We start from the raw sequence: 14,309 nt of genomic DNA, 5'->3' as shown, positions 1-14,309 counted from the left end.
GTGTGTGTGTGTGTGTGTGTGTGTGTGTGTGTGTGAGAGAGAGAGAGAGAGAGAGAGAGAGAGAGAGAGAGAGAGAGAGAGAGAGAATGTATCTTTTTAAGCATGACCTTGAAGCTATCCCTTGAATTCAATAAGTCTGTGTTCTCGATTCCTTCCTTGTGGGTAATTTTTATCTCTTTAAATTGAATATTCCTAGTTCAGAAAACTGGCGTTCAAATCTTGTCTTCTCAGTGGCACAATGAAGCATGAACTTGCAAAAACCCTCAGGAATACTGCGCTTCTGATATAGATGTGGTAAACTATTTGCAAAATTGCTGGTATGTCAGTTAAATGCGCTCTGCTTCAAGATATTGCCTCTCTAGAGGTGTCATTGTTTTTGTATGTTTCATTTTACTCTGTCACTAATCATGGTTCTGAAAGATAAACCCTTCATATTTTTCATTTTACTATGTAACATGGCATGGGTTATTTTTTGGCTCTGCTTTGTTTTGCATAACTGAATGAGCTAAGATATTTTTCTAAATATAAGATAATGTCCTTTTAATACTTTTGAAAAGTGCCACAATATATGTTATTTTTATGAGTTTAATTTTACTATTGCACCAGTAAATGCACTTTCCTGAAGTAAAAAAGTGCTGCACAGAAGTGATAAGAGGTTTTATGTAAAATATCACTCATGATTCAGACTGACGTGAGGTTTGTTTGTTGTCCTTCGTCTGGAATGTTCCTTGCCCTGATTGCCCCATGTCTTTCTTTCTTCACGCATTGAGGTTTCACTGACCAGCTAACCTAAATTTGAACTCTTAATTATTTTCTATTTTTCTATTCTGCTGTCTTTAAAGCACTTGACATATATTTATGTTTGTTTATTGTCTTTCTCCCCCATTAAAATATAAGTTTCACAACAGTGGAGTCTCAATAAATATTTATTGAATAAATGAATGAATGAGTGAATGCATAAATGAATGAATGGATGCATGCCCAAAATAACCTTTCTTGGTAATTTGAAGAGCACAGCTATCTGGGAAACAGTCCTGCGCAAGAAACTTCTAGTAGTATTATACATCCACTTGAAACTTGTCATTGTATTAGATTTAAAGAAAAGATTTGGTGAATTTATACCATGAGCACTAAGATAACAACTACTGTAGCCATACCGCCACCATCATTTTTAATCATTTATTAAGTATCTACTATGGGCCTAGTTTTGTGCTGAAGACTTAATATACATTGTTTCATTTACTCTTCCATGTTACATCATGTATGGACTAAATGTAGTGTTACCAATTAAACTGGGTTTTATAACTTGCTCAAGGTCATACATCCAGTGAATTATGGCAAGACTAGGACTCAAACTCAGGTCTGCCTTAATTTCAAAGTCCAGAGTCGTGGTCACAGACTATCATTGTCTTTTCTTATCCATGCTGGTTATAATCTTGTCCAATTGAATCTGCCAAGGAAAAATATTAAATGAGTTCTTAAATGAGTATTGGTAGGTACATTAGTGTGGAAAATAGTGGTTCAAGGTTAAGGTTATAGTTAAGGTTAGTATCTTAACTATAACAATGAGATTATAAGTCCAGTAACAAGAGAGATTCAATGCGGATAAACACAACAGGTTTTTGACCGACTGACTGCAAAATATAAATTTATATTTATATTCTTAGAAATAAATTGGGCTGTTATGAGAATGAATTAAATATTACAAATAAAACTCCTAGAATAGTGCTTGGAATAAAGTAGGGGCTCAGTAAGAGTTAGCCAAGTATTACTTCAGCAGAAAGCTTCCATGGCCTGCTGACTTTCCCAGACCTTTCCCTCCTTCCCTCGCCCCATCTCTTGGTAGGGCTCTCTTGCTCCCTCTGCGGGCTGACAGCGCCAGGACCAAGAGTTCTGGTTGCTATGGGTACCGAGGTAACGCGGTAACCAAGGAGCCAAGGCGGAAGCTCCGGGCGGCTACTTGCGGCCCGCGGCGGTGACGCGGCTGGCTGGGGTCTCCAGGTAGGTCGGCTGGTTGCGGATGGCAGCGGCAGATGAGAGACCGCGGAGTAGGCCTACCGAGGCAGAGCGCCGGGTCTGGGCGGTGAGAGAAGGGGGGTGGGTTGGCGGGAAAGGAGACTGGGCGCCGGGTTCGCTGGTGTTTGGCGAGCCCCTGCCATGTGCCGGACACCGTATAGGGCCCGCGGGCTGCAAGACGCGGCCTTGACCTAAGGAGTTGAAAATCTTTTCTGTAAACACAAGACTTCTTGGCCCATAGTGCTAATGGAGGCCTGAACCAAGCGGAAACCGGGCCTGCAGAATTGTACCGCTTCTACAACCTGACCTTTTCAAATGCCAGCCTCTTTTATCCTCTGAAGTTATTTGCGCCTTATGAAAAATTTGGTGCCCTGAAAAAACATTATCACATCTCTTTTTGTAGCCCTCTTTATGCCTGGGCGGCCACATGCACCCACTTCATTCTAGAAGTAAGTGCACTCCTCCCAAGCAAAGGTCGCAGAGAGGAGTGCCAGATTTCTGAGAAATCTGAAACTGTGGAACTTTTTCCTTCTTTCCCAAATCAGCATTAGAAGTGCTCAGATATACAGGTCGTTATGTATTTCTTTTGTACCCTGACTTTTCAAATCGAGAGTTTGAATCAAATCTCAAATCAAGTCTCAAAAAAAAGTCATAAAGTTGAAGCTTCACAGGATTAAAACTATGCAAACTGTATGCTAATAAAAAATGGAAAAAAAAAAAAAAAAAGCAAAAAACGAAACCTTTCACCCCCCTCTAGCACCTTATCTTGAAGGCTACATAGAGGCCTGCCCCGAACTACCATAATATTGCCAGTTGTATTACAAATTAATTACTTGAAAGTAACTCTGTCCTTTATTTCCTTCAAAGCACTTAATACTTACCACAATTATTTTATTTGCTTTTTAATTTTTTCCTACTTTCTTCAGCAGAGTGTAGGTTTACTGAGGATTGGCACTGTATCTGTGAGGTGTACCTTGTTCCTCAGTGTTTAACCTAATACCTGGCACAGAAGAAGTGTTCTATGTACATTCGTTGAAAGTCTGGTAGGATATATGGAAAAAAAAGAAAACAAGATTTGTTAAAGTAGGAAAGAGGGTAATGCGTTTGTTTAAAAATTTTTTTATTGTGCAATAAATTCAAAGCAGTAGAAAAAAATTAAATGCTTAAAACTTAGCACATTATTATTGGCGGCACATTATGTCTAGGCCCCTTTATTAATTGCTGGGAATTCAAAGATCAATGGTAGGATTGGCCTCAAATATTTGAGATATTTGAGGACACTACACCTATATAAGCAAAGCAACAAAAATAACACAAAACAGCATGTAATGGCAAATGAGTGTAATACACAGAATGTTCCTATAGAAGGAGAAGTTCGCTTTTGATGGAAGAAATCTTCATGGTGTAGATGGCCCTCAAACTGGGCATTGGATAGAATAAAACATGACGAGCAAAGTGAAAAATAAAGCATAAGGCTCAGGAAGCTTGGGATGCATAATGGAGGATTTTCTGTACCAAGCAGAGCAGCTGGGTATTTATTTCCTGTGGGTATGGGGAACTATTTAGGGACACGAACTTCTGACCTCATATTACATGGGAGCAATCTGACACCAAAGAGATTATTATTGGCGTTTAAGTGTATTACTGTAAAATTTAGAAAACATTTGATGTCAGCAACAGTTATTTTTCTATTTTTTTTTTATAACAGGTTAAGAGTATGAAAGAGGAAAGAATCTAAATGATATGAATTAATTATTTTAAGTATCTAGAAGCAACCACATTTAGATTTCAAGTCTTAAGAGGAGCTAACAGGACTGAGAATAAAATTCTAATTTCTGGCTTTGTTACCAGTCTTGGATAGATGCCATAATTTCCCCATTCTTAAGGTATTCACAAACGAGCACCTAGAATAATAGTGGATTGTATGAGAATAGGTGGGATAGATTAAATATATGAAAAGACTTAGGTTTCTGAAAGGTATAATTTATAAATTTAATACTTTCATTGCTATTTATAATCATCTAAAATTTTTAGTTGATACAAATTTAATAATTGTGCATTGTTTTACTGTAGTGCCTTTGAAACTTTTTTTAAGCTATAGAAAAATTTCTTTATATTAAATCTGACCCAGAGGCTCATTATGTAAAATAGATGAAATTGAGGAGCTGTGGGTAAAGCAGAGCCTTTGACGATTCCCTTGTTCCCTTCTCAAGGTAGTTTCTAAGACTGCCCTCTTCCTTGATATCTGAAGGCAACTTTCTCAGTTGTTCTCAAGGGAACCTGCACATAAAATGTAAAAAATGGGTGACTTGGGTACCATTTAGTGCCCTGAAGCAGTGTTTAATTATCAGATAGGTAGGTTGGCTGAGAGATTGAGTGCAACTTGGAAATCAATACCTGAGTTCCTTTCAGGGCTTGTGCTAGGAAAAGATAGCATACATTTATTTACGGGGCTACTCAAACACAAGATATTGTGCTAGGGATTATGTATTATACGTCCTTTCCTTAGATTTTTAAAAAAGACTTAAAATATGTATATTTAGAATAGGATAATATCAGATAGATAAAATATTAAAAGAACAATTCTTTTAAAAGTTTAAAACTACTATTTTTATTTAGATTTATTTTCATTTAACATTTCTTGCTTGGTTTTCTGATTTTTAGATACTACGGTAGATATTCTAATCCATCTGAAAGAGCTTACTTATTAGACTCTTAAAATATGTCCTAAAGTAAAGAAAAATCTTTATTTATTGGCCTTTAAGTTTTCAGATCTAAGATGATCTAGGTCATTAGAAGAATCGACTAACCTTAGATAAGTTTTCAGTTATAAAAAGTGGCCTATCTTGAAGACAGTGGTTTCTCCATACCTCCCATTCTTCTCATTGTATGATGGTAAATTCTCTAAGACACCAGGGCAACTCTTGATGAATTCTCTGAGTTTCTAGATTTGTAGCTCATTGTAATTTCCTTGTTTCTATTCTGTGGCAGCAGGCCTTGGTGCTTGGGTTGCATTCCCAGACTGAGAACTTGTAGAAAGATCATCAAACCATCATAGACAATTTTGGGTCACATTGTGTGTGTGTGTGTGGGGGGGTGGTGGGTGGGGAGGAACAAGGTTAGGGACAGAAAAATGATAACAGCCTAATCAAGCAACTAAAAAATTTTCCAAGTAACAACTGAACTTTTGGTATTTCATTGTAAGAAAAAAATTGGGTGACCAAAGGATGGGTGGAGGTATGAGGTCTGCATAATAGGGATTTTATCTGTATTTCCCTGGTTCCATTAGGTGACTAAAGTTTTGTGCTTTGCTATTCTTTCTGCTGACATTGTTATATATAGCTGTCCCAAGAAAAGTGATTAATTCTCTGTTGGTTTTACAAAAAGAAACAGGCAGAACAGCATGACTCACAATTATAATTTTCCTTTTTTCTTCATACAAGAAAATTGGCTTACGTGTGTGACTTGATAAAACATTTAATTGAGAAGAAGCCTTACTAATTGCATTCAGTGAAGTGAAGTGCCCCCTGAATAAGACCATTTATTGGTTAAATCACATTATCAACAGAGCTATAAATCTGAATCATCTCAACCTAATGAAATTCACAGACTTTTCTTTGATTTCAGTCTTTGTGTGTCAGATCAGCTTTATGCATATATATATATATATTTCAATGTGTAAATAAAATTAAGGCAATTTAAATTATTTTAATTGGTCACACTAACTTTGGTGGTTCTTTTATTTTTTTAATGATAATGGTTATGACAACATTATATAACTTTTCATGAATAACTTATCGACAGTAGACTAGGGTCCAACAGTTGGATTTCCTGATTATGATAAAAAAAAGAATATAGACTCTATGTTATAGAAGCAAGGTTATCTTAGAGATTTTTTAAAGGTAGCTTTTGTTGCCTCTGTTTGATAAAAATGAGACACAAGAGTTACCTACAGAGAAGGAATAGATGCATCCTCTCTCTCCAAAAGCAAACAATCCTAGTTTTCTATTCCTGGGGTACCTTTAGTTTTCTTTGACACTGAGTTTAGCTTTGAGAGACAGGACTTGGTAGTTGAGAAATGAATCTGAGTTGGATGTCCCCACTATGTACTTCTGTTGGAATATCACAAGGCATTGCCATTGTTGGTGTGACTTTCCCTTTGATTGTGAATTGAGAGAAGACACTATGTCTTATTTACCATTATGAGTTCAGTACCTATAATAGGGGTCGCAAAGGAGCAACCATATTTATGTCTGTTGATTGAAGGCACAAATATACTTAGTCCTATGATGCAACCATTACATTGCTTACAATAGAAAATTATTTTATGAAATTCCATTTTGGAGTTATCTTCAGAGAATGAATTCCTTCACAATTTCCTCCAAGGTAGTAAAAATCTACTCTTTCATTCTAGATTTCATTTTTGGAGGTAGAATAATTTGGAACTAGATATGAGTGAACAAAGTAATCCATTCTGCTGGACGATATCAGTTGTAGTTTTAAATGAAGCACACCAAAGTAGATTTGTGTATTTATTGGGAGTATGATGGACTCTGCAGGCAGTTCCGAAAGAGGCATCCCAAAAATGTTTTGATCAGTGGTTGCATCATTAAAATTATGAGATAGAATAGTCATTTGATTGTGTAGACTTTAATGTCACAGCAGGCTTTCATTAGGTTATTCCTATTCTGATACCTTCTCTCCTTATGTCTTCGAGCAAAGGTTCTAGACTTATTTTCTGTTCTTTCCTCTAAAACTTTCAGTGACTCTCATTAGCAATAGAATAAATTCCAAAATCTTTAAGTTGGCATTTAAAGCTACCCGTTATTGGGCTTCAGCCTACACTTCTAAACTTAATGACTACTTTTTCCCCTCCATATAATGTATACATCAACCAGATGGAACCACTCATCAGTCCCCATTCAAGAGCTGTTTTTTCTTACAGTGTGGAATGTTCATCCAATCCATATCATCATATGTAAGTCCAGCTTCTCCTTAAAGTCCTATTTTAAATGTTAGCCAGCTTAAATTCTCTTTTCTCACTTCTTCTATTATTACATCAGTAAGTTTTATGGCCCTTATAATTTCTACCTTGTTTTATAGCTTTTATATATAGATCTTATATATCCTATTTGACTCTATGCCATGTGAACTCAGAAAACAAATATCCTTGGGCCTTGACTCTTTCATGCTTCTCAGCGCAGTGCCTTGCACATAGCAGAGCCTTAATAAATATTTATAGGAGTTATGAGCGTGTAGGAACACATATATAAATAAATAGTATCAAATGGTTTGGGCATTTAAAACTAAAGACTATGATATTACCTCATATTTCTTTAAGGGTATTTGGAATTTGTAAATTTTTATTCATATACAGTCTAATAGTTTTGCATGTGATTCAGTAATTCAGCATTACAGAATAAATTATTATAGAACAATGAATAATTAGGATACTCAGGAAATAGGGTGTTCTGAATAATTTAATTTTCTGGTTAACTTGGAGTTAAGCAGAAAATCTTTTTTGTTTCATTTCTTGTTGAAAAATTCTTCTAAATATGCTAATTTCCAATCTTAGGCAAAGAGCACCATTAAAATTTTCTTTGATAAATGAGGATATTAGAATGCCTTTGGGTAATTATTACATACCTTAATTCTCATTTTATATTACCATATATGTAAAAAAGAGGTTTTTAAGTTTGGATTGTATCTTGAAGGTTCTTTTCTTTTCACTATGTTTAGCCTTAGATGTTATTTTTGGATGGGAACAAATACCTGATATATATTTTTATAACCTTAACATAGAAAGAGCCAGAATGTGTTTTGCCTTTATGAATGCATTCTTTACTATCAGTTGAATATTTCCACAGTTTTTTTTTGCCACATAATTATTGGTAAAATTTTATTTCCATAAGATGTATTATATTTATAACTCTCTTAGTATGTCAAGTTATATAACTTGTAATTAAACATATATAATAATTTTTTATTGTCTAACTTTTGATTTAGGCTTTTCCCTCATAATGATTTCTCTTTTTAAAATATTCTTGAGTTATATGTAATTTCAAAATTTTAAGTTAACTCCTTTACTTCTAGCATAATTCTTTTGTCTTTGTTACTTTTTCAGAAGTTTCCACAAATCACAATAATTCTTAGACAATATTAAGACAGTAATCATGAACACCAAAGATTTTGTAGTTCTTCCATGGGGAAAACCTGGACATTCTGTGAAGTTAAAATATAAGTAAGTGTATACATCTTTATTACTTAAATAGAAGTAATTGTTTTGTATATTGTAATTTAAAGTATTCTTTTTACATGTGGCTGTTTAGAGTTGAACTCAAATTTTGTGAATTCTTATATTCATGTTCTTCACAGCTGTATTTTTATCTGTAAGAGAGTAGTTTTAAGATATTAAAATATAAGGACTAAAAATATTTATGCCATAAGAATTGAAGTAAAAAGTTATAAATGAAAGTTGGGCATACTAACTATTAAAACAATATGACAGAAAGTCACAAATACTTTTGTGACAAAATTACAACAGAATTATCCTGAAGAAACTGAATTTTAGGGAGACTATTAGGGTAAGTGACCTTTAGACTGGGAATAGAAAATACTAACTGCCCTCACACTTTGCAGAGTAAAAGATGTTATGTTGAATTTACCTTTCCCAGGAAGAGTACCTTCTGTCCTAGGTTGTCTGGTAGATGCATTCAGTCAAAGCCAAGCAGTTCTGGGTATCCTGAGAATTTCATGACATGGCAAGGGTACCAGAACGTTCAATATACAGTTTGCTTTTGAGGTCATACAGAGTCATTGGCAATTCCCAAGGCTTTCCTCTCAAATATCACAGAGAGCCAGCCAGCATAGGTTGGGGACAGACGGTTGATTTTTAATTTTAGTTTCTGAGTTCCCTGATCCAGATCAAGAGTCCTGTGGTTATTCAATGTCTACAGAGCTTTCCTAATTCTCCCTTTATGTTTGATATACTGTGTATAAAAGCATCGTGTAAATTGGAAATGTTATACAACTTTATGGCATTATCATGATAAGGTTTACCATTTTTTTTGGAGAAGAGGTGAGATATCCAATTGCTAGTATTACCAATTTTCCATTTTTTTTTTTTAATGCAATAAGAGAAGGGGACATGCATTATTTGATTTTGGTAATATGTTTCAAGTCTGTGTGTATATACTTAGAAACATGCATCCAACAAACATTTATTAAATACATACATGTTCTACATACTGAGCTGGGGAATGGCGGATATAAAAACAGGAAATTATGATCTTTGCCCTCAGGTAGTTTGTAAAGGATGTAAATAAGTAAAATTACATTTATAATATAGTGTGAAACATGATGTGATGTGAAGGCACAGGGGGCTATGAAAACATGGCCCAAACTTCTGGGGTATGGTTGGGAGGTCTCTAAGCTTTGCCTGAAATATAGTTAGTAGGATAGTTACTGGGTGAAACTTGGGCAAAGGCACAGAGACCATATAGTTTGGGGACTGTCAGACCTATCCAGTTGGCTATATTTTATAGAATGAAGTTGGAGAGGAAGGCAGGGCTGTATAGGTAATAAATTAATTTATATACCACACTAAAGAGTTTGGAATTTATCTTGGAGTTGAGGGGGAATCACTTTTTCCTGTCTTGTATATCTAACTGATCTACCACCCATAAAAACTAGGGCAGTAACATCCACCCTATGGTAACTGCTCTGGAGTTCTTTTTCTCAGCCTTTCCTTGTTCCAAGCCTATTTTTATTTGACATTGTCTTAACAATTGTCTTTTCATTGTCTGACTTTATGGTGTTTTCCAGTTCCTCACTATCTTTTTCCCAGCCCCCAACCCATTTCAATAGATTGTTCCTGGACCTTGGATTTGTTGTATTGACATGATCTCTGCAGGATTAACCATAGTGGCCTTGTCTGCCCTTCTGGCTCTGTGTCCAAGACTGTCCCTAAGAGGAATCCTTTGTCTTGTTCCAGACCCATAAACTCCCACCATAAACTTGACCACTTGGGCACTAGTCCAGTTCTTTTAACCAGTCTCATCTGTTTCCTCTGCCACAGTGGAGACATCAAAAACATTAAGTTTTCTAAGCAAATTAGTGACACAGTCACATCTGTCCTTTTGAACCCTTCCTGTGGAAGCCACATGGAAGGTGGTGTAGGCCCTTGAGAACTTGGGCAGAGAGACCAGCTCAGGCACTAATTCTGTACTGTGTCCCCATCCCATCCCAGAGTGATCTAGTTCAGGAAAAGCATCACTGGCCTCCTGGTCACTCAAGTAAGAAACTTGGAATTATCTCAGATTTCTGCCTTGTTCCTGCCCTAGTCAGTCGCCTGCTTCTGGTCAGACTTAGTCCAATTAATTCTATTTCCTTATATTTCTCAAATGCTTCCAGTTTCCTCTCTGATGTCTTTATCCAGTTAGATCAGCACAATGTCTCTATTTTTAAGATTGCTGAAATAGTTTCCTAACTGGCTGCCTTGCTTCTAGCCTTGTACCCTCTAATTAATTTTTCATTATACAGACAGAGCGATCTTTCTAAAATGCAAACCTGATCAATTCTGTTAAAACCCTTTAATGATTCTTATTGCTCATAGAATACAAATCCCAGTTCCTCATCATGGCCTTCATAATCTTGCCACTGTCTACCTCAACAGTTCCATTTCCTACCACTTTTCCCATCCTGCACTTACGTTCTGCCTGATCATGCAGAACTTCTAGTTCCTTGGCCCACACATCATTCTTTTCTAATCGTGCACACACTTTTCCATCTTCCTGGAACACTGATGTAACCACCTCCCTTTAACTGATTAAGTCCTTTCATCCCTCAGGGCTCAGCTCAGACTTCACTTTCTCCAGGATCTGTTCCAGGGGCCAAGTATGTGCCTTTCTGTGTGCTTAGGTACCTACCTCCCTGTACAGCTCCAATAACACCATCATACTGTGTTTCAATTACCTTTGTGCTTCTCTGTGTTCCTCTCTCTACTGCAATCTCCACTGGGTTTCATATCCTATCACCTATTACAATGCTTATGTGTAGTAGGGGCTGAATTATTCTCTGTGGAGCAGATATAATGAAAATATTGCCTCTCCCTCAGCATTTTTGCCAGTTTCTCTGGACAGCCTTTGTCTCCTATCACTTTCAGTATATCTTCATAAGTTGTGTCTATTTCAGGCCATATCTTTGGCCCACTTGCTCTTTGGTGACTGTTCACCATCTCTATAAATTAGTTCTCTTTTCTGATCTCCATTATTCTTATTTTGGTTCCTTGCCATAGCATGCATGAGTGCACACTACATGATTATAGTAAACCACTAATGAAATAATGAAAAAGGAGAATTAAACTCATAGTAGATAATAAAAAGCTAGGGAACTAAGTTGACTTAGACCTATGAAAGAAGGAGTTAGTGACTAATGCTGACTGGAGACTAGAATTGTAAAATGAAGAAAATGACTTGCATCGAAAGCTTGATGAGCTTCAGATATTATGAGCAAAATCTCTTGCAAAAGAATCTATAAAGGGGACTGTGCTCTGTCCTCAAAAAGGTCTCTTTTTAGGGCTTTCCTTCAGAGGAAATGATAAGTAGGGCTTGGCTCAGTTCTCATTTAATTCTTTTGATGGTGTCTACACCAAAACCCTTAATAGGTACTTTCTCTCTAGTAAGCCTCAAGCAGGCCCTGCTCTTTTTTTGTGCGTATTTTTTGGATTCTACCTTTGCCTATAAAGGTAGAAATTTATTGAGCATTTCCAAAGTGATTGGTTAGCAAAAATGTATATTCTACCTATACAGAAAAAAGTCATTTGAGATATTATGCTTCAAACTACTTGAATCCTTAGAGGAAAGAAAGTATGACAATTAGAAAGTAGGACAATTAGAAAGTATGACAAAAAGAAAGTATGACAATTGTTTTCTATTGGTGTGTTATAGATATTTGCACATATGTTAAAGACATTGCTCTCATATAAAGTGAATTATAATTTGAAACCTCTAGCAATATAATAGGAAAAACAAAAGCCTAAGATATGAAGATACCTTTTTTAAGAATATTAAAGGAAGGCAGATACTAACTTTAGAAACCATAGATCAAAGAAATACAAAAGAAGTAGTTAAAATACTTCATTGCTATTTATTATTCATAATTTTACTTAAGAAAAAAAGATGATATAAAATTACTTTGCCTTGTTTTTGTTTGTTTGTTTACCCCAAATGACCATTCTGCATTTAAATCTTATTCAGAAATGTTCAAGAACTAAGAATGGAGAAAGTACAATTAGAGTTGGAGAACCAAGAGATGGAGAAGAAACTACAAGAATTCCAGTCAACAAGGAGCAAAGAAAAGGAAGAAGGAGTGTAGGTGACACTTTTAGAGAATTTCAGAGGAATAAATAAAATTATATAAAGAACTATTTTATATGCTGTCATTCCTATAAAGATCTGTCCTGAATGGATAATCTGTCTTTTCCTGAAGAATTAGCAATATTAAATTTTCCCTGTCTTTTCTATTTCTTATATAAGGCATGCTGCTTTTTAAAAATTACTGTTACTTTTGTTTCCTCTGAACTTTATTTGCTCTTACATTTTCTCATTTCTCTTTTTACGTTATTCTGAACTATTTATAGTCTGGAATGCTTAGAACAGCAATTCAGAATTTGCCCTTTGCTCTCCTAAAATTGCTATCAACAGGAGATTGCCTGTTTATGTTTAGAGTCATTTTTATTTATTAAAAGACTTTTGAGGTCAGGAGTTTACATGTACATATATAAGAATCATTCAGACTCTCAAGTATGTTTGAAATATTTTTAGCGAATGAGCTTTAGCTGAAATTTTATTAATGAGAATACCCTAATATTATGCTTGCATATCTGTACTAATTTTACTGAGAATTTGGATTTGTTATAGAATTATTAAATATATATGATAAAAGTCAAATAGAACTGATAGTTGTATAATGATAGTTATCTCTTTTTAGCTGTAGGCTGCCTTCCAGTCCATTTTGTAGCACCACTTTTAATATTCCGCCCCCCAAATGTCTTATCATTGTACAAGCCTATATATATATATGTGTGAATGTGTGTGTGTGTCTGACATGTCTTTTATGTTTTTATAAATGAGGTTATCGATGAAATATGTGAATTGATTCAGACTCTACTTTTTTACTTAATATTGTCTTAGTGCTGTTGCCACATCAGCACCCATTGATCTCATTCTTTTAATGGTTACATAGTATTTCTTTGTGTGGATATAATAGCATTTATTTTTTGGGTCTTTATGAAGTTTTTAGTATTTTGTGATAATATATGCTGCTATGAAATGCTTCTGTATATATTTTTTTGCTTATATATACAAGAGTATCTATGGGATAAAGTTTTACCTATATAATTTTAGGCCAAAGTATATAAATAGTTTACATTTTGGTAGACATTGGAGAAATTGTTTTTCAAACAGGCTTCAAAATCGTGTAACTTTCTCCTGTGGAGTGAATGTTTTATGTGCTCTTGCTGGTACTAAATATTCCCAGCTTCTTTGTATATTAAATTTGCTTTTGTTTGGTGCTCAAGGTGGTGATCATCAAATATCTATGAAGTACCTTATGAACTATTAAAGAAAATTCAAAAGTTTACTACAGTTTCAGTAGTATTTATCTTTAGAATCTAACTTTTTGAAAATATTCATGACACATACACACATCTTCTTCAATAACCAAAGCATCGGTTTAATTACGGCACCTCAGTGTTGTATGTTATCCCAGATGACAAAGTTTATTGTATATCTTGCTATTCTTCCCTTAATGATCCAATGGTCAGTTCTACTTTTCAACCTTCACTGCTTTGAACTTCTCAGCGGATGACGAACATGTCTGTGAATCAGAGTTTCTGAAATCAGACCCCAAGAATGCATTTTCCTTAGCCGAGGAACCTTTTCCATATAATTTTAAAAAATGTTCTAAAGCTTGATTGAATTTTCAGAATAGTTAAATGCTATTCTAAGGTCATGTAGACAGTAAATGTCATGGCCAGGTGAAAACCTGCCACTCACTGGTTAGGAAGTTAGAAGTGCAGTGTTCTCATCTTGGCTTTGTTATATATTATATGTGACCTTGTGCAAGTTTTTGTCTCATTATTTTTTAAATGGGAATTGGACTCCCTGCCCTGTTGACTTAAAAAAAATTTGTGAGGCTCAAATAAAAATGCTTTGAAAACTAAACTATGAAACTAAACAGTTTGCCTTCCTTGTAGTCTCTGTTACCTTTCAATGTGGAGGCTCGCTGGAAGG

The 14,309-nt window shown here is 35.2% G+C and overlaps 1 protein-coding gene across 1 annotated transcript in view; it reads left to right on the top strand.

Moving 5' to 3' along the window:
• The first annotated feature begins 1,938 nt into the window (after window positions 1-1,938).
• The window catches only part of ZBBX (zinc finger B-box domain containing), a 94,680-nt gene continuing 82,309 nt past the window's right edge, over window positions 1,939-14,309 (top strand). The window contains exons 1-3 of the mRNA XM_006910801.2: window positions 1,939-2,001; window positions 8,141-8,257; window positions 12,273-12,386. Of these exons, the coding sequence (XP_006910863.1) occupies window positions 8,190-8,257; window positions 12,273-12,386 (182 nt within the window). The 5' untranslated portion in view covers window positions 1,939-2,001; window positions 8,141-8,189. The remainder of the gene's footprint in view (window positions 2,002-8,140; window positions 8,258-12,272; window positions 12,387-14,309) is intronic.

The sequence above is a fragment of the Pteropus alecto genome, unplaced genomic scaffold, assembly GCF_000325575.1.
Source record: "Pteropus alecto unplaced genomic scaffold, ASM32557v1 scaffold33, whole genome shotgun sequence".
NCBI classification, from domain to species: domain Eukaryota; kingdom Metazoa; phylum Chordata; class Mammalia; order Chiroptera; family Pteropodidae; genus Pteropus; species Pteropus alecto.
Note: the sequence above shows the minus strand (reverse complement) of the source record. Positions and strands in the feature narration are given on the sequence as shown.